The sequence below is a fragment of the Oreochromis aureus genome, linkage group 1, assembly GCF_013358895.1.
Source record: "Oreochromis aureus strain Israel breed Guangdong linkage group 1, ZZ_aureus, whole genome shotgun sequence".
Taxonomy (NCBI): Eukaryota; Metazoa; Chordata; class Actinopteri; order Cichliformes; family Cichlidae; genus Oreochromis; species Oreochromis aureus.
Genome location: NC_052942.1, coordinates 37,596,513 through 37,617,208, shown reverse-complemented (window position 1 = coordinate 37,617,208; position 20,696 = coordinate 37,596,513). Strand labels below are relative to the sequence as shown.

At 43.6% G+C, this 20,696-nt stretch overlaps 1 protein-coding gene across 1 annotated transcript in view; it reads left to right on the top strand.

Moving 5' to 3' along the window:
* Positions 1-244: 244 nt before the first annotated feature.
* LOC116325074 (adhesion G-protein coupled receptor G2-like) overlaps positions 245-20,696 on the top strand; it is a 54,286-nt gene continuing 33,834 nt past the window's right edge. The window contains exon 1 of the mRNA XM_039613525.1: positions 245-292. Within this exon, the coding sequence (XP_039469459.1) occupies positions 285-292 (8 nt within the window). The 5' untranslated portion in view covers positions 245-284. The remainder of the gene's footprint in view (positions 293-20,696) is intronic.

The following is a 20,696-nucleotide window of genomic DNA, read 5'->3' as shown; positions in this document are numbered from 1 at the left end:
ATGTGTGAAAGCTGAATGTGTGAACAGAACAGAACAGTGTCTAGAACTCAGTGTAATATTTTTCAGTGATTTAATGTTACCTTGTATTTGCTGTACACTCAGTGGAAGAAGAGATAAATGTATTTTTAGGTTTATGTCAGCTGATGCTTCCTCTTTTTTATTCAAATAATAATTTACATGAAATGTCAGCAACTTCCTATAAACCTCTTCAGGGTTACTCATTTGCTTTTTTTCCTGCCCCAATTTCTTTTCACATAAAATCATTTTAACACGGACTCAGCAACATGCAAAGGTAGGCTGTTTGGCTGTCTTTATGTTAGAGATTTACTTAAGCTCTCTGAATTATGCTAATATTACAGCTATAATATTGTAGTTTTAAACTCTGCATAAAAAATTATTGTAATATATACAGATGTAAATGTTGTGAGTGTTTATTTCTGTGATTTTTGGGGGGGGGGGGGGGTTAAGCTATGTGTACTATGTACAAACTATTTTTTGTGCGTAAATGGAGTGTTATTTATTTTATTTCACATATATTATATTTTTGTAAGATAATTAGAATAATATATGTTGAATATGTAAATATAACTGAAATAACAAGAGAAAAGAAAAACTGCAAAACATCAATTTTTCATGAAAGTCTCTGTCTACAAAATGTTTATGCTTGAAAAAGAGTAGGATGACATTTACACTTTTTCTGTTCCTACCCCCTTATTTCATATGCATTAAGTCAATATTCAGAATTTGACATTAATACACACATAAAACAATTTAAGCTCATAAACCAAAACAACAACAAAATACATTTTTACATAAAGTAAGTAACCTACGGTTAACACCCACTAAATCTCTGGGCTTTGTGAAAATAATTAATTAATCATATATATATATATGTACACATACACACATATGTACATATTTATTTCTTTTTAATTTGTCCAAACATAACTCAGTTTATGAGTTATGTTTGGACTTTGCTTCATATTGTGGCATGTTGGTAGCGGCTAGTTATCTCCCATCATGCCTCGGGAACATGTGTTGCCAGTTAAGATGTTTAAACTGTGCATTGGCATTTGTTTTGGCTACGCAACTCTTATGACTGTCCCTGTTAATATTCTGGTGTAAATTCACTGATAGTTGTTGTTTTGATAGAAAGAGACGTTACACCATGAGTGAGTTCATGTGTGGGGTTATTGAGCCTCTGAAACACAGTGTAGGATGGCAAACTGTTTGATAAAGTGCTTCTCCTTTCTGCTTCAGGTGGAAAGTTAGGCTCAACCTCTGTGTAGGTTTTTTGTTGTTCTTCCTTTGTTGTGATTCCTCACCTTGCCACAATATGGAATTATATCTTTGTGACAAATACCTCAATGAATACTTCAAACTTGTGTTAATCTTCCCTTTATCTATAAAAATGAGGACAAGCCTTTATTCATGCAATTTACAGTTTTTAAACAATCGTGTGAATGTTTGTATTGATGTACTTTTCTTAACTTCATCTGTACAGGTGTTGCACACACTAACTCCTGTGACTGTAATGCTCTGATATTTTGCATTAGTCCTTACTACTGGTGTGCTGAACATAAGGATTCCTCTTAGGTCATGAGTATTTGGTCTTATTTTGAACAAGTTCTGAATGTTGTGGGGCAGAGATTGATTTGCTGTTTTGTAGATTGTTTGTGCAGTTCTGAGGTCAACCAAATCCTTAAATTTAAGAACATTAAAATCTTTCTTGAAGTGGTTTTATTTGAATGTTACTTCACATCAGGCATCCCATCGCTATCATTATTAGTGGTGTAGCAGTTGTAGTATAGGGCGTAGAATTGGTATTAGTATAATTGCTTCAATAGTCTTAGGTGGGTTCAGTCTATAAAAGTAATGCTGGGGGATATTTGACTGCTTTTGGCCATTTCCTGTCTTACTTTGAAGGTTTGTTTATCCCAGTTAGATTTCCTTTTCTTTTTTTAGGAACTAGTATGACCTTATGTGTTTCCTGTAAAATTCATTAGAACTCTAGACTCATTTTTTGAATATCAATTAGTAACATTGATAACTTGTGTCTGCTGTTTAACATATTGATCATGTAGCAATATGTATATAAAGCAGCAAAATAATATGTAAATATTATAACACACCTCAAAACATGTCCTTTGAATGTGACCCATTTCCTCACTTTCTGTGGAAACAGGAAGTATAGACCAGTGGTGTCAAACTCATTTGATGAGTTTGACACCACTCATCAAATGGTCTGACCTATTAAATATGGGTCAGACCAGTTTGAAATCTGTCAGCATGACTCTCTCTCGCAGCTCATTGCCCAGACTGTCCAGTTTTTTGTTGTCGTCTTCTTCCTTTTTTTGTTTGGTTTTTCATATTCAGGTCTGAGAGACTCATTTAGACATTCAGACACCTAATATAATTAAAATGCAGCCAGATGCAGCTCATTTTATGTTTTCACTCCTTTCTTCACTTTCACATGCTTGCATTTGAATCTAGCTTCCCGTTTCTCTGTCTACCTGGCCTTTACCACTGCACTTGCTTGGCACGTCTGCCCCATTCCTTTTTTCACATAATGGCATGATCCCTGTCTTTCTTTGCATGTTATTAGCTGCATGTTGTGCCCATCAAAATAAAGTCCGGCCCTCCCACATATCAACGGATAACTGACATATGAAAGTATCTTGCAGCCCAGATATAATTGTATCCTTTGTGTTTGAAGTTTTTATTTAACAACAGAATACAGAATCCATATTATTATCAACAGCTGCATTCACCCTAAGGAAAACTGAGACAGACAAAAGACCCGGATTGGGCTCTGGGGTCTGCCTTGGTCCAATGGTTTGTAGAAACTTCCTGCTGTTCTTTCATCACAGCTGTCCTGTGCCAGATCTTCTGTTAATCCTATGAGGCAGACATGTCAGAACATCAGGAGCACTGAAGCTCATTGTAGGACAGGGGTGGCCAACTCCAGGCCTCGAGAGCCGCTGTCCTGCACATTTTAGATATCACCCTGGGTCAACACACCTGAATCAAATGATTAGTTCATTACCAGGACTCTGAAGAACTTCAAAACATGTTGAGGAGGTAATTTAACCATTATATCAGCTGTGATGGATCAAGGACACATCTAAAACCTGCAGGACACCGGCTCTCAAAGGCCGGAGTTGGCCACCCCTGTTCTAGGGATTAGGCAGGACTCACAATCTTCACTAGCAGCTCCCTCGGAGTAAAATCTTCTACAGACGTCTACCGTAGGCCTGCCCCAGAAGATGAATAAAACTCAGCACTTTATGAGCAGTGTGATAGCAACTTCTCCTTTATGAAATGTAAGAAATACTGCACGGAGGATCTGGACTTCTACTTAAAGATGTTATATTTAGCCCTCTAGAAAACATTTATATATTTATTTAAAATATGTATTATCCTCTCTGTTTATTCTAGTATTAATGGATCTTAATTACGTTACAGTAAATATCACACACTGTTAGCAAAAAACAGCATGAAAGAATTTGATTTAACAATTTTAACTAAGCACATAAGGGAAAACCTTTGACTTTTATTTAATGCTGTCAGAGAAAATCTAGAAACAAGAGTGAATAACAGAATAAGCTGTTTGGCATTGACAACAAAGATTTGGAAAGATTTCATGAGTCCAACCCACATACTCTGCTCTTCTGCAGAAATGCATTTTCCATATAAATATGGAACCATTTAAGAAGAAATAAACAGGTTTTCCAACTGTAGCAAACAAATTTCATTCATTTTTTGTGGTATGTTTATATATCCACTACCAGTCAAAAGTTTGGACACACCTTCTCATTTAATGTTTTTTTCTTTATTTTTCTACTTCTTTTATTGTAGATACATACTGAAGACATCAAATATATGATGAAAAGAAAAAATGATAATTCTAAATATGTCTTATATTTTAGATTCCTGAAAGTGCGTTGTTGACAGCGCTGCAAACCCTTCTCTCAGTGAGCTTTATGAAGTAGTTACCTGAAATAGTTTTTACTTCACAGGTGTGCCTTGTCATGGTTCATTTGTGGAATTTCTTTCCTTTTTAACGGCGTTAGGACCATCAGTTGTGTTGTGCAGAAGTCAGGTTGTTGAACAGCTGACAGCCCTATTTGACAACTGTTAGAATTGCTTTCATGACAAGAACCAGTCAGCTAAGTAAAGAGAAATAACAGTCCATCATTACTTTAAGAACTGAAGGTCAGTCAGTCCAGAAAATTGGTAAAACTTTGAATTATGTCTTTAAACCATCAAGCGCTACGATCAAACTGGCTCACATGTGGACTGCCCCAAAGGAAGACCAAGAGTCACCTCTGCTGCTGAGGATAAATTCATCTGAGTTACCAGCCTCAGAAATCACAAATTGACAGCACCTCAGATTAGAGCCCAGATAAATGCTACACAGAGTTCCAGTAGCAGACACATCTTTAGATCAACTGTTCAGATGATACTGTGCAAATCAGGCCTTTATGATCAAATAGCTGCTAAGAAACTACCACTAAGGAAAAGCAACAACCAGACGAGATTTGTTTTTGCCCAAGAAACACAAGGAATGGACATTAGACCAGTGGAAATCTGTGCTTTGGTCTGTTGAGTCCAGATCTTTGATCTTTGGTTCCACCCGCCGTGTCTTTGTGTGATGCAAAAAACATTATCGGATGATCTCTACATGCATGGTTCCCACCATGAAGCATGGTGAAGGAGGTGTGATGGTGTGGGGCTGCTTTGATGGTGACACTGTTGGGGATTTATTTAAAATTATAGGCACACTGAACCAGCGTGGCTATCACAGGATCCTGCAGTTGGACCATCATTTATTTTTCAAATGGACAATGACCACAAACACACCTCCAGGCTGTGTAAGGGCTATTTGATCAAGAAGGTAGAGTGATGGAGTGTTGCGCTGGATGGCCTGGCATCCACGGTCCCCTGACCTAAGCCCAGTGGAGATGGTTTGGGATGAGATGGATCGCAGAAGAAGAAAATACATGAAATGAGAAGGTGTGTCCCATGTATATAAATAATGATACCAGTTATATGAACATATAATCCCTTTTGACACAAATTTTTTATTTGTTTGAGATATGTCTGTGAAGGTTCTCAGTCATCCAGGTCATCGTAGTCAAAGGAGTTTGCAAAGAAAAGCGTCTGGACTTCTTTGAGTTGCTTGAAGACGTTTCACCTCTCATCCGAGAAGCTTCTTCAGTTCTAAGGTCAAATGGCGAGAGTCCCAGATTTAAACCCAGTGGGAGTATCCCCAAGGAGGGACAAAGGACCCCTGGTGATCCTCTAATCACATGCGCCAAGGTGTGAAAGTGGGTGTGGGACCTAATCAGCCAGGGTTTCAGGTGAGCTCATTGTGAAACCTGGCCCCACCCTATCATGTGATTTCCTGAGGTCAGATGGCCCAGGATGTGAGTGGGCGTTAAGGCGTCTGGGAGGAACTCAAAACTGGATTATAGATGGCAGACAGTTGGTGTCGTAAAAACCACCGCCTCTGTTCAAAGATGGTCGCTCACAGTGGACATAGATGGCCTCTTTCACTCCTCTTTCAAACCATCTGTCCTCTCTGTCCAATATGTGAACATTGGCATCCTCGAAAGAGTGACCTTTATCCTTAAGATGCAGGTGGACTGCTGAGTCTTGTCCTGTGGAGGTGGCTCTTCTATGTTGTGCCATGCGCTTGTGAAGTGGCTGTTTGGTCTCTCCAATGTAGAGGTCCGGGCATTCCTCACTGCACTGTACAGCATACACCACGTTGTTCAGTCTGTGTTTTGGGTTTTGTCTTTCAGGTGAAACAGTTTGTGTCTGAGTGTGTTGCTGGGTCTGAAGTACACTGGGATGTCATGCTTGGAGAAAACTCTCCTGAGTTTCTCTGATACACCGGCTACATAGGAACACACACATGTAAAGGAAGCACTGAAAACATGTGGTTATCCTAACTGGGCGTTCATAAAGTCAGCAAAGAGGCACAGAAAAGAAGATCAGACACCAGCGAGGGAGGATAAGAAAGACAGACGCAACAACGTTGTCATCCCCTATGTAGCCGGTGTATCAGAGAAACTCAGGAGAGTTTTCTCCAAGCATGACATCCCAGTGTACTTCAGACCCAGCAACACACTCAGACACAAACTGTTTCACCTGAAAGACAAAACTCCAAAACACAGACTGAACAACGTGGTGTATGCTGTACAGTGCAGTGAGGAATGCCCGGACCTCTACATTGGAGAGACCAAACAGCCACTTCACAAGCGCATGGCACAACATAGAAGAGCCACCTCCACAGGACAAGACTCAGCAGTCCACCTGCATCTTAAGGATAAAGGTCACTCTTTCGAGGATGCCAATGTTCACATATTGGACAGAGAGGACAGATGGTTTGAAAGAGGAGTGAAAGAGGCCATCTATGTCCACTGTGAGCGACCATCTTTGAACAGAGGCGGTGGTTTACGACACCAACTGTCTGCCATCTATAATCCAGTTTTGAGTTCCTCCCCAGACGCCTTAACGCCCACTCACATCCTGGGCCATCTGACCTCAGGAAATCACATGATAGGGTGGGGCCAGGTTTCACAATGAGCTCACCTGAAACCCTGGCTGATTAGGTCCCACACCCACTTTCACACCTTGGCGCATGTGATTAGAGGATCACCAGGGGTCCTTTGTCCCTCCTTGGGGGATACTCCCACTGGGTTTAAATCTGGGACTCGGCCATTTGACCTTAGAACTGAAGAAGCTTCTCGGATGAGAGGTGAAACGTCTTCAAGCAACTCAAAGAAGTCCAGACGCTTTTCTTTGCAAACTCCTTTGACTATTTGTTTGAGAGTTACTACAAATTTACTCCAATATTAAAATAAAAGTTTATTCAGCATAAAGAATGTTTATATAAGATTATTTGTCTGTTGTCACTGGGTGCTGCTGAGGTCATATTCTGAGGTCGGCTTGTGTAAAAGAAGAATCACCAACTGTCAAATGAGAAGTTTAATTCTCATAGCTGAAATAAAATCTAATCCTTCCCCTCCTGACCGGCTCTTCAGGTTTTGAAGTTCTGCTATTACATTTTTTCCGTCTACAGTTTTGCTGACAGGTGAAGTGCAATGTTAAAAAGACAAAGTTTTATAGACTAACAGGTTATCCAGTATAATATTTTACCTTTGATATTCAAATCAAACTTATGAAGAAGGAGGCTCCTTAAACCCAAATCAGTGTAATAAAAAGTGGCAGGAAACATCTTTGGGAAAGATTTATCGAGGGTTAACCTAACAAAGGTTAATTTGTTAATTTTCTCCTACTTCTCCTACTTTAGTAGATACAAGATGGCGCCGCGGATGGCAGCCTCGGTACTGCGCTCTCTCGCACTTTTCTTGTTTCTGTTTATTTTCTGCGCTTTTGGTCACTCAGACCACATCACTTTCTCCAGAGATCAACTGCTAAACATCAGGCAGTCGTCTCACTATAGTTCTTATCCGTTTTCACAAACCGGAAAGTTTTTTGGAGATTTTAGTTGGGCGCAGCAGCTCTCTGTGGCTCCTGGAGGAGACGTGAGCGGGGACTCGCTGGTGAAACTACGTCGGCGAGGATCCCGCACGGCTCTCCCTCCATTCACCTCGCGAATCTCCGCTCTCTTCCAAACAAAGTCGACGAATTACTGCTCTTAAACTGGACTAACAAGGACTTTTATAGTTGGTTTACACAGCTTTGTGTATGTATGTGTATGCATGTGTAATGTATATATAGACGTGTGTGTGTGTGTGTGTGTGTGTGTGTGTGTGTGTGTGTGTGTGACATTTACATTGCTGTGCTTGAGAGCCACCATCTACCGGAACCAAATTCCTTGTATGTGTCTGCACATATACTTGGCCAGTAAACACAATTCTGATTCTGATTCTGATTCTTTACCCATATTTTGATTTTACTAGTGTGTATATAAATAAATTAAATTTATTTATATACACCTTTATATTATTCATTATGGACAAGCTGTTAACTCAAAAGACACGACGTCGTAGTCTCACACCAAGCGCTTTATTCGTTGCGCCATTTTCTTCACACACAACAACAACACCTCGCGGGCAACAGTACTCTCACGATATAATAGAAAATAACAAGTTAACAATCTCCCTCTTTCTTTTAAAAAAATAAAATAAAATGAAAGTATAAACACACCCCTGTAAACATTTGTGTACATATATGTATATATTTATATAAACAAAAAAACATTTCAAAGTGCTTTGCTTTACTTAAAGCACACTATCATTGCACACAATAACCAATAGTGCATTTTAATGCAAAGACAACTTTGTAAACAAAGGATTACAGTATCCAGAGTCCTTCATCTAGTGCCTTTAGAAGAGTTAAAGGTGAAACTGCCTTTTTTGTCAGACAATCAGCAAGTTGGGATTTTGAATCTGACCAACAAACCTGTCTGATTTTCTTGGCTTGTATGAGCTCTTTAATGCTGCTCATTTCTAGCCTCAGTCTCTTCTCTGTAACCTGCTTCGTAGACTTGAGTGCATCAAACAAGGAATGATTGTCAGTCACACAGATCAAAGGAAGAGCATTCAGACCAGTGTTACCAGTTGTAAGCTCAGAAAAAAGTGTTGCCAGGAAGACAGCACTATCTATTCCATCTGACATGGCAAGAGTTTCTCCTGCCATTGTACTTCTGACCACACGCCTGATTTTTTTAGACTGCCAAAAGAGAGGACAAAACTTTCCTCCTTTACCCATAAGGACGATTAATGCCCCTCCTTGAGTACCACCATCAGGAAGGTTGCCAAATGAAGCATCACTGAAAACAGCCAATGCCAAATCCTCACTGTTACCCAAGTGCTGAAACTTAAGAGTCACTTTCTCTGCCTTAAGTTTACGGATAACTTTGTTCACTTCATGAATAGACTGTACAAATGTCCATACCAACATAAGAAAAGCTGTCATGTTCTTCACGGCCCACAAGGAAGGTAGATTTCAGTACAGGAATGATATGAGTTGCAAAGTGACTTGAACCAGCCCAAAGGAAATCATCAACGTGACATGCAAGCACTCCTGTAATCTCAGATTGTTCATTCTGCCAATAGAACACTGCAGGATCAACCTGTGATATTTTACCACCAGTTTTGAGCATAATGTCTTTGACTTTATTGTACCAATAAAGTGAAGCATCTGCAAGTCCATAAACACACTTTTTCAGTTTCCATAGAACATTGTCCTTGCCAGCTTCAAGTGGGGGACGAAGATAAATGTCTCTTGACAGTTCCATTCCCTGCAAGAAGGCAGATTTAATGTCCATTGAATTTACTCTCCACTTGTTTTGACATATCACAGCTAGCACCAGTCTGAGGGACTCAGACGCACATGTTGGAGAGTCTTTTTGTAGTTCTTTAGTATTTACCTCTTCAAACCCCCGTGCCACAAGTCGAGCCTTTGGGACAACACCATTAGTAGTTTCTTTGAATGTACAGACCCATCTAGTAGACACACATTTTTGACCCAGGTCTTTCACTTCATCAAACACACCATTACTTTGCCAGCTCTCAATCTCCTGCTGCTTAGCAGAATCAAAGGAAATATCTTTTGTTATGAGTACATCTGCATCTCTGTTTTCAGCTTCAGTGCAAAGACCATCAACAAGTGACATGTCTACAGCTTTCTTTTCACCTTCACTACCATCATGCTCAAGATATTGCACATTGTACCAGTTTTTGTATTGCCCTTTTGCTTTTCCCGCTCTGCCTAGCACTCTGGCTGTGTGTTGAACACCGTTGTCTCTGTTGGTAAAAGTGATCAGCTGTCCTGCCCTTAACTTTACATTTGCAGAGGAGACAGGATCAGTGGGTGTAGAGGGCTCATTTGCAGTATGTGTGACAGACATGTTTTCTGTAGTGTTAGTTTCTCTGTCAATAGTGATCTTCTTCCTCACTAATACTCTGTTCACCATCGGGTGTGTCAGTGTCATCATTTTCAACTGTGTCTTTGTTGTCAGTGTCATCATCAGTAGTACTGTGTGGTATTTGTTTATCTCCACTCTGTGCATCCACTTTACTCAACCTTGACTGGTGTACTCTTACAAGAGTCCCCCCATGTCTTACAAATACAACAGTTCCATCCTGCCCAATAACTACACCTGGACCCTTCCACTCTGTACAGTTGACTCGTTTGTAGTATACTTTATCTCCTGCCTCATATTTGTCATCTGTGGGCCTAAGTTGCTTGCGTAGTGCTCTCCTGATCCTTTCTGAACACTCTGCCTCAGTAAATGCTTTCCTGGAAGCATGTAATGCTGATATATGTTCAGCTACTCTTGCACTTACAGTTGTGCCCTCTAAGACAGGTGGCTTATCCATCAACACAGAAGGAAGGTTGGGGTTTTGGCCAAACACAAGTTGATGTGGACTATAACCATGAACATTAAGCATACTATTTTTGGCCATAAGGGCCCAGTCTAATGCAGTGTGCCAGTCACATCCTCGTTCCTTTTTACCTTCAGGAGGATTTCTGTAAGTGTCATGTTATGTCTCTCAGTAGTCCGTTGCTCCAGGACTATACCCGCCGTTGTCTTTACCTCAATGTTGAAGTTTTCAGCCATGTCCCGAATCTCTGTGTTGTTGAACTCTCCGCCGTTGTCTGTGTAGAGCCGTCTGGGGGCACCGTGAATGCTTATCCAGGTGTGAATGAAGGAGTTGACGATCTCTGCAGCTTTCTTTGTCTTTATGATGCTGCCGGCACTGAAGCGTGTGAAGTGGTCGATGATGTGAAGGTACCACACATTGGGCTCCAGCTCATGTAGATCTATCGCTACTGTCTCATTATACTCAGAAGCCAGGGGTAGACCAACAGCAGGTCTCGGCTTGGTTTTGCAATATCTCTGACAAATGTCACAGTCACGAACTATCTCTTGTAGAATAACTGCACATTGTTGGTCTGTATTGCCAGAGCTTTGGATGAGCCTCAATAACCTCTCTGCAGATGCATGACCAAACTGCTTATGAAGCTTCACAAGAACTTTCTGTTTCTCTTTTGTAGACATTTCAGCAGTTACCATGAGAACTTCATTTTCATTGCAGCTTTCTGTAGTATTTTCATCTCTAATGTCCACACAATAGTGTCCCGAACTAGTGAGCTCTAGGGGAACAGGCTGCTTGAACATGACAACACTGTCATTCTCCATGTCTAGAACCGTCCCTGCTTTCTTGAGAGACGTTTTGCTCAGTAGTAGTGGAATGTCAACAGGAACTACTTCACTTTCAATGTCACATTTCGTTTGTCCAATTTTGGCTGGAAGTTTCACTTTTCTGCTGGAATACACTACAGTACCATCCCCAAAGCGAAATGGTCTGGAACTGGGGCTTCTGATTGCAACAACTTGTTTACTTGGCCTTGGCTGAGGTCACGCATGTAACTATCTAGCCACTTCTGACCACAAACTGTGCGTGTACATGCAGTATCAATAATGGCTGACCCCAGTGCTTCAGTCAGGAAGATTTCAGAGTCTGTCATTGAGGCTTTAGTGTACAAAGTAATGTTACACTCCTCCACTTTCCCATCTTCAGTTAGCTTTACTTGGTCACCATTACGATGAGGACAGTCTTTAGCCCAGTGGTAAGTGTGGCTGCCGTCAGCAGCAGTCATGCAGTTAAAGATAATTTCATGGTTTAAGTTGCAATAAATAAGTTAAAAATATTTTATTTTAATATATCAGATTTAATGTATACATCGTTGGGTTTAAAAATACACATTTAAATGGTTTACAGAATGTTTCCAGGGTGGAACCAATGTTCAGTCTGTTGTTTTGGGGTTGACAGTATTTTCAGTTGCACGCCACACTTGATAGAGGGCAGCATGCTTTCTTCTGTCACTCGGTGGTAGAGCTATGCAGACGCATGCAACGAAGTTTTCCAGCTGTGAAAAGAAGTGACACTGCAAGATGTGTTTTCATTAACCCCTGCAAGTTAATGCGGCCAATGAGGTATGCAATGTGCGTTTATGTCGTGATAGGGAAATAAGATGTTTGTTTGTAACTGAACTGTCGAGTTTATGGTGGTCACGTGTAATTTGTAAATGTAAAATTGTGAGTGTTTTATCTTGTTTAATAATGTGCTTTATTGTTTATTCTCTATGAGAACAATTTATTGTGGAAATTGATTATTCTATGTTGTTTGTATAGTTCTCACGGCATCGTTGGTGGCACCTGTGTGCAATAAATGCCAGTAAAAATCAAGAACGCCTTGTGTCCGTTTTTCAACTTGGAGGGAGTTACAGTAAGTGCTCTGACAAATAGCACATCTTGTTCGCTTGCCAAACTTGTCAAGTGGGTTGGTACCTTGTAGTGGTTGTCGCTGTCCACTCCGCGACGAAGTACCGTTGTTTCGTTTGTATTTGGGACCTTTTTGTTCCGTAAGGAAAACTGCATCTTGATTCAGTTGAATTCCGCTGAAAACTCCGGCTACTTTCCCTCTGAAAATCTGTTTCAGTGCAGACTTCATAGACGCAAATGTTAAGTCCGTGCACGCTGTCAGTGCAAGCTGTCGACTTTTCTCATCAAGACAAGCCGTATCTAGAAGCTTAAATGCTAACACAGCGTCAGGCAGCGTCATGTTGTACTTGTAGGCTACAAGTACAAATAGGCTTCATAAGCGCAGTCTTTCTCTTCTCTCTGAAACACCGCGTCAAGTTTTGCAAGTAGTATTTCCATACCGTCATCTTTGTTCAAATCTTCCGCGGGTATCTCCATGGCCGTTTCTCTGGCTCTTCCCTCGAGCCCCAGCGCCACCGCGAGTGCCTGTTTCTTTTTATCCAGCTCCGTAACTCGTCTCCAGATATTGACTTCATTCTTCCAGCACTCGTATGGCCTGGCTTCATCAAGCTTTGGTGGTACTTTGTAATTGGTAACCATCCTCTGCTACCAATGTTAACTCAAAAGACACGACATCGTAGTCTCACACCAAGCGCTTTATTCGTTGCGCCATTTTCTTCACACACAACAACAACACCTCGCGGGCAACAGTACTCTCGCGATATAATAGAAAATAACAAGTTAACACAAGCGAAATGTAACCCACTCCTGAGTACACCTCTCTCTAGGTTTAGTAGGAGTCAAGTATGAGTGCAAATGATGATAACACACAAGTTTTTGAGTTAACTCCAAATAATCTTAATGTAACAGCAGATAAAAATTATACAATAGAAATTACAACCTGAGGCCTTCACAAAAAAATACGTTTTTCTTTATCTCTTGAAATGACCCTTTAAAGGGTATTTGGTTAGTTGCAACTATATCTTTCAGTACAACCCAATATACTTAGTCTAACAAAGTATATTTAGGTTATGCACACAAACATGAATAGACAAATTTCATTATCAAAAAGGAAAGTTTTAAGCCTAATCATAAAAGTAGAGATAGTGTCTGTCTCCCGAATCCAAACTGGAAGTTGGTTTTATAGAAGAGGGGCCTGAAAACTGAAGGCTCTGCCCCCCATTCTACTTTTAAATACACTAGGAACCACAAGTAAGGCTGCAGTGCGAAAGCGAAGTGCTCTAATCAGGTGATACTGTCATGGTCCTGGGTCATTTTGACCCAGTGTTCTTAGTTTTCCTGTGGTTTTATATTTTGTTCTTTGTGTTCATAGGATTGTTTGGTTTGGTATTTGGATTCCCCCCGTGTCCGTGCTTGTATTGTGGTGTTTGTTCTGGTACCGTGTTCCATCCTTTGTGTTCTGTATTCTCCTCATCCCCTCGTGTATTTCTTCTTGTTCTCTGCCTCTCTCTGTGCTCCTCTCTGTGTACTCTGTGTTGTGTTTAAGGTCCACATCTAACGGTGCGTTCACACCGAACGCGATAGAGGCGGCCAGAGCGTCAGGTTTACATGTAAAGTCAATGGAAAGAGCGCGATGACACGCGATTGCGCGTCCGGCGAAAATTCGGAAGCAGATTTGCGTCGCCAAAACGCCAAAACGCGCGTCAGTGTAGACTCGCGGAAAAAAACACGCGCGTGAGTTTTTATGTTGCATTTTGTGCATACGCGTGTTTCGCCTCTACCGCTCGAGTTGGAAAATCTGAACTCCGGCATCAAATCGCGCCGCGACAACCAATCAGGAGCCTGGTGACGTGGCTCTGACCTAGGTACTGACGCGTACTGTCCCGCTATTTTCCCACTGATGTACAAATACCTTTCCGCCAACAAGATAATGTGTTTATTCAGAGGACATCTGCAGGAGAAAGTGGAAGAGCCTCAGGGACACATATAATAAGGAGAACAGGACAGAGAAGGAGAAGAGGAGTGGGTCTGCAGCAGGATCGGGGAAGAGATGGAAGTTCTTCGCGGTCATGGGGTTTCTGGACCCCTTCCTCACCCCAGCGGGAGACTAGCGGCAATATGGTGCGGACCGTGGAGAACTTCCCCCGAGGACCAGGGACAGCCCGGAGAGGCAGCAGGGAGTGTCAGTCAGAAGGACAAGGTTTACAGTGAATTAATGTAGGCAGTTAATTTATGCGTGTTGTCATATAGGAATATATTTTGTTTATTAATAAAACAGTATACAGTGGTCCCGCTGTTCACCCGTCACATTTCGCTGATTTTTGTTATTGCACCGTACAGCTTTCAACAATGCGCATTGCATTCTGCTGCAGCCTGATTGACAAATCTCCTCCGTGTCGTGTCTCCTGCGCTTGCCAAACTTATCATGTTTGGTTTTGATAACCATCACGTCCAATAGAAAAACAGCACAAAACACTCATAACTATGACCCTCATTCGGAGATACACACCTGCACCGCGAGGGAAAAAGGCGCCACAAAGTGGCGCGCAGGACGGAGAAAAAGCACAGCATAATAAAACTTCCTCCCACATTCCTCCCACATTTCCGGTTCACGCGCGATGGATTTTTCTTGGACACGCGTTGAGGTGCGAATGTGCACGCGTCAAATTAGGGGCGCCGCCGTCGCTCCCGTACAGCCAAGCAGGCTGCACCCGTGGGAGCGAGTGACTGTGCTTCACACACTCAGCCCAAACGTTCTGAACCTGGACTTCATGACTTATCCCCCGCTGTGAGTAGCACTGTTTGGCCCTCCGTGCATATTGTGCAGCCTAACTCAGACAATTCTGCCATTTTGTGTTTGGACTCTAAAGACAGTCTTCAGCGAGGCACCTCCGTGTCAGATAATTCACCAGTTGCTTTCACTAGTAATCTTTGTGTTTCTGAGCCCTCAGATTTTTGTAATGCTCGCAGTGTTTCCTCTGAGTTAGCTAGTAAGAATGTTTCACCAGTAGAGTTAGCTGAACCTAAGGCTGTTATTCCACACCAGAGTCACCTACATACTGCTACCAGCATTTTAGCCCAACAGAACTGTTTCACTCAGCCTGTACATTCAGAGGTCTCCCAGTCTGAGCTCAGCCACACACCACCTCCATCATCAGCTCTAGATGTAACCGTGCATGATGAGCAGCACAAACCATCCGGGACTGAGTGTTCTCTAGGTGATGCTCCTTCCAGTGACTGTCTCATGTTCCAGCCTTTATTGTCTTCAGACATTTCTGATATTCCTCAGCCAACCCCTCAACCAGCTATTGCTCTCTCAGTTCCCCAAAGAGTTACTGAGAATGAGACCTGTGTTGCTGAGCAAGCCAATGTAACGTCTACTCCTAGTGTTCTGCCTGAGCCAGGTGACACAGAGACTATTAGCCTTTCCTCTGCTATGAACAGTTTAATCTTTGAGCCAACTCTTGTATCTGTGACTCCCAGTGTTGCTCCGTCAGTTTCTCAGGCTGTGGTTTTTTCTGTGCCACAACTCGAAAGTGCTAACTCGGACACTACCTGTGTAACCTCGCCTTCTCCCATGCCTGCTAAGCAGGTGACTGTTTCTGTTTTTCCTCGTGGACTCCTTGAAACTGTGTATTCAATGCCTGCTAAGGTTGAGAGCCGCAAGGTTTCATCTGCTATACATAGACTGGCAAAAGAATTTAGTTTGAGCACGGCAGAGCTGGTTGCACAGGTTAACTTTTCTGTTCCCCGGTCATGTCAGTTTAACTCTGTGCGCCATGCTTTTCGGCCAAGTTTCATGGACTCTGTGTGTACTACGTCTCAGGCTACATCCTGTATGACTGTGTGTAGTGTTATTTCACATCCAGGTTATCCAGACACTGCTTGTGTGAATTCTCCAGTACCTGTGAATGTTCCTGAACTCACTCTTCCTAAGACTGCTAACTATAAGATGGACAGCTTAAGAACAGCAGAGTTGCTGAAATCAGCCTGCCATAAGTCTCTGATAGCTATTACGGTGTTCGGCACCATCAACCTAGTTTACCCTGTGTCAGTTGCTGTTCCCGTGCTTCGCTCTCCACCTCCGGTTCCTGTACCCAGGGCAGCGCGGGCCCAGCTTTCCCTTGTACCTGTATCAGTTCCTCGGGTGAGGGTGGCTGAGGTCCAGCTGGTCCCTGCTTCTGTCTCCAGCCTGGTAGAGGCTCCATTCGTCCCGGCGCCCATACCTGCTCCTCGGGTAGGGTTGATGGACACCCAGCCATTGCCTGCACCTGTTCCGGCTCCCCGGGTGAGGTCAGCTGTGACCCTGCCGACTCCTGCACCCGTCTCAGTTCCTTGGGTGGGAGCAGCAGAGGTCCAGCTAGCTCCTGCACCCACGCGCGCCCCCCAGGGTTAAGGCTGCAAGAGCCCAGTTCGTCCCTGCACCCGTATCTGTTCCTCGGGTGGGGATGGCTGGTGTTCGGCCAGGCCCTGCACCCGTTCCTGCTCCCCGGAGGAGAGCAGCCAAGAGTCAGACACCTGCTCAGTCACCAGCTCAACTACCTGCTGATCCACCATCACTGCAACCACCGCTACAACTTGCACTTTTGTCCATAGCGCAGTCATTAGCTCAGTTATTAGCACAGTTTCCTGTTTTGTCACCAGCTCAGTCTCTTGCACAGTTATCAGCTCCATTGCCTGTTCAGTTATCAGCTCAGTCATTAACTCTGTCACCAGCTCAGTTAGTTGCTCAACCACCTGTTCAGTCACTGCCATCCTCTGCTGAAAGCTCTTGTGTGCTCACTCAGCCAGCTGAAGACTGCGTGGTGCTGACACATTTTGGACAGACTGTTTGCCCCGCACAGCCCCAGCTGTTGCATCCCAAGCCGACTGCGTGCCCTGTGCAGCTACAGTTGGTGTCCGCTGAGCCAGGGGTCTCCGCACCTGCTGGCTCTGCATCTCTTCTCGCTGGGGGTTCAGGAGAACCGCTCCAGCCATCCCTCGTCTCCGCTGGGGGTTCAGGAGAACCGCTCCAGCCATCCCTCATCTCCGCGGGTTCAGGTGAGCCTGGCCAACACTTCCTCGTCTCCGCTGGGGGTTCAGGTGAGCCCGGCCAGCACTTCCTCGTCTCCGCTGGGGGTTCAGGTGAGCCCGGCCAGCACTTCCTCGTCTCTGCTGGGGGTTCAGGTGAGCCCGGCCAGCACTTCCTCGTCTCCGCTGGGGGTTCAGGAGAACCTCTCCAGCCGCTCCTCGTCTCCGCTGGCGGCTCTGGTCAGCCCGGCCAGCACCTCCTCGTCTCCGCTGGAGGGTCCAAGTCGCCTTCGCCCGGTCCGGCCTCTGCTTTTGCTCCGCCTGGTCCAGCTCCGGCTTCTGCTTCTGCTCCGCCTACGCCGTCGTCTGGTCCAGCTTCTGCTTCTGCTCCGCCTGGTCCAGGTCCAGCTCCGGCTTCTGCTTCTGCTTCTGCTCCGCCTACGCCGTCGCCTGGTCCAGCTTCTGCTTCTGCTCCGCCTGGTCCAGCTCCGGCTTCTGCTCCACCTACGCCGTCGTCTGGTCCAGCTTCTGCTTCTGCCCTCGTCTGGTCCTGTGCCCACCAAGCCTCGACCAGTACGCCTGACGCTTGAGAGCCGCCACCGTCTTCCACGCGGCCGGCCTCCGGACCCGCTCTGCAGCCGCCGCCGTCTTCCACGCGGCCGGCCTCCGGACCCGTTCTGCTGCCGCCGCCGTCTTCCATGCGCCCGGCCTCCGGACCTGTTCTGCTGCCACTTCTCACGTGGCCGGCCCCCGGAACAGCCGGACTATGAACTTTTGTGCTGTCGCCCCCCGGGTCGACTTTCTGTTCTCCATGGACGCTGTTTCCCTGGACTCCAGCATCTTTTGTTTTGGACTGTTTTTGTATGTTTCTGGGCTCGGTTTTGGTCTCATGCTCCATGTGTTCTGTTTGGTTTCGGTCCCTCCGTCCTGGTCCCCCGCATCCTGCCCTGGTTGGGTTGTTTTCAGTTTTCTTGTCTTTTGGTTCTTGGGTTTGGGCTGTCTGGAGTCAGCCCTTAAGGGGGGGGTACTGTCATGGTCCTGGGTCATTTTGACCCAGTGTTCTTAGTTTTCCTGTGGTTTTATATTTTGTTCTTTGTGTTCATAGGATTGTTTGGTTTGGTATTTGGATTCCCCCCGTGTCCGTGCATGTATTGTGGTGTTTGTTCTGGTACCGTGTTCCATCCTTTGTGTTCTGTATTCTCCTCATCCCCTCGTGTATTTCTTCTTGTTCTCTGCCTCTCTCTGTGCTCCTCTCTGTGTACTCTGTGTTGTGTTTAAGGTCCACATCTTAGTGTCAGTATTTTCAGTTTCGTGTCCTCCCCGCTCTGTCATAGGTGATTGTCCTCAGCTGTGTTCCCCGTGTGTTCCCACTTCCCTCATTACCTTCTGTGTATTTATGTCAGAGTATCCCTTTGTTCCGTGTTGCGTCGTCCCTCTAGGTTGTGTGCATTCCCTCGTGTCTTCCCAGTGCCTCAGCTCTAGTTTCTCCTAAGTATAGTTTTGTATGTCTATGTTCCTATTAATAAAGACCTGCCTTTTGAGTTATCCCCGCGTGTCCTGAGCCGTGCATTTGGGTCCTCTCTCGCCTTCACACAGCCGCCGCATGACAGATACGGTACTATAAGGTCATTAAGATAAGATGGGGCCTGACTATTCAAGACCTTGTATGTGAGGAGCAAGATTTTGACTTTAATTCTGGATTTCACAGGGAGCCAATGGAGGGAAGCCAATACAGGAGAAATATGATCTCTCTTTCTAGTCCCTGTCAGGACTCTTGCTGCAGCATTTTGGATTAACTGAAGGCTTTTCAGGGTGTTTTTAGAACATCCTGATAAAAACGAATTATCAAGCAATATCAGTATGTGCCATTGTCATAAGGTTTGCTGTGTCTCCCATCAAAGTCTCAAGAGCATGGAGGGGGCAAACACTTTTACACAAGGCGATGTAGGTTTGGATTTTTCCCCCTTAATAATAAACACCTTCATTTAGAGACTGCATTTTGTATTTACTTGTTGTCTTTGTCTAATATTTACATTTGTTTGATCTGAAACATTTAAGTGTGACATGCATAAAAAAGGAAATCAGGAAGGGGGCAAACTCTTTCACACTGCTGTAAATGACAAATGTGTCTGTTTACCACTTTTTATTGTAGACATTTATCTTTTTTATATGACTACAGTTTAAAACAAAAAACAAAAAATTGGATAGTCTGGGCAATGAGCTAATAGAACTTTTTCTGTGATTTTACACATTTTGTGTAGAAAAACAGTTTAATGTGCAACTCCTTTACCCTAACAGAAAGGAGAGTTTCACTGGTCCGGCCCACTTAAGATCAATGTAAAATGAGTTTGACACCCCTGCCTCTAGTGTTTATACTCGGAAGTTAAAGTGGGCTGGAAGGAGTTCAGGTGTCCGCAAGTTTTGATTGTGGTACTTAAGAATCTAGTTAGTGATACATAAGGAGATTTTGTCACACAGTGTGTTGCTAGCTAAAGGTAAAGCTGCTGTATTTCATGGGGAGAGAAAGTGTGAGATAAATTCATTCAGAGATCCAGAAAGTTGTAGGAAGACAGACAGGATAGGAGAGGAAGAAGACAGGCTAGAGTTAAAGATAAGCACTGCTCAGTGAGGCTTGATAAACTGCAGATTTAAAGCTTGCAAGTGATGTCACAATTTTAATCAAGTACCATAAGGTGAACCAGATTATAAGGCGCACTGTCGATGAATGGGTCTGTCTTCATACATAAGGCGCACCGGATTATAAGGTGCATTAAGCAAAACAAAATAGTCAGATAAGCCAAACTTTACTCAACTCATTCTTCTTGCTTCCTCCACTTCTGTACCATTGATTCATTAATGTTGAATTCTCTCGCAGCAGCTCTATTCCTATGTTGTTGCAGTATATTAATGACTAACCTCGCATCGTGGATGGATTATCTCAGTTGTTCTCCTGACTGAAGTTGGGTCTGTTTACAGCATCCTGCCATGGGATTGCATTTGTCCCTACCCATCGGGAACCCTCATGTTAACTTTTATCGAGTGGAAAAAAGTTTGCATTCATCCTCCAGCTTCACTGTGCTTATGTTATGCTAAGTCGCTATGCTAAGTCGCTAGCGATCACGTAGCACACCATTATATACCAGCTAGCCCAACTTCAGTAACCCTACAAACGTCACTGCCGTTTAGTTTTCTGTCTTCATTTATGTTGGAAGTGATAGCAGAGCTGTACGTTTTAATTTTTTCACAAATCCCTCAGTCAGAACATGCTATATCATGTTTAGGTCGAAACTAGCAAGCTAACTTCCTGCTAACTTCTAACTCTGTTAAATTTAATAGATTCTGTTTTCATGGAAGCCTGGATGTTAAACTTAATTGTTACACCGGATAAAGCAGCAATTCTGATCATTTTATTAAAGAT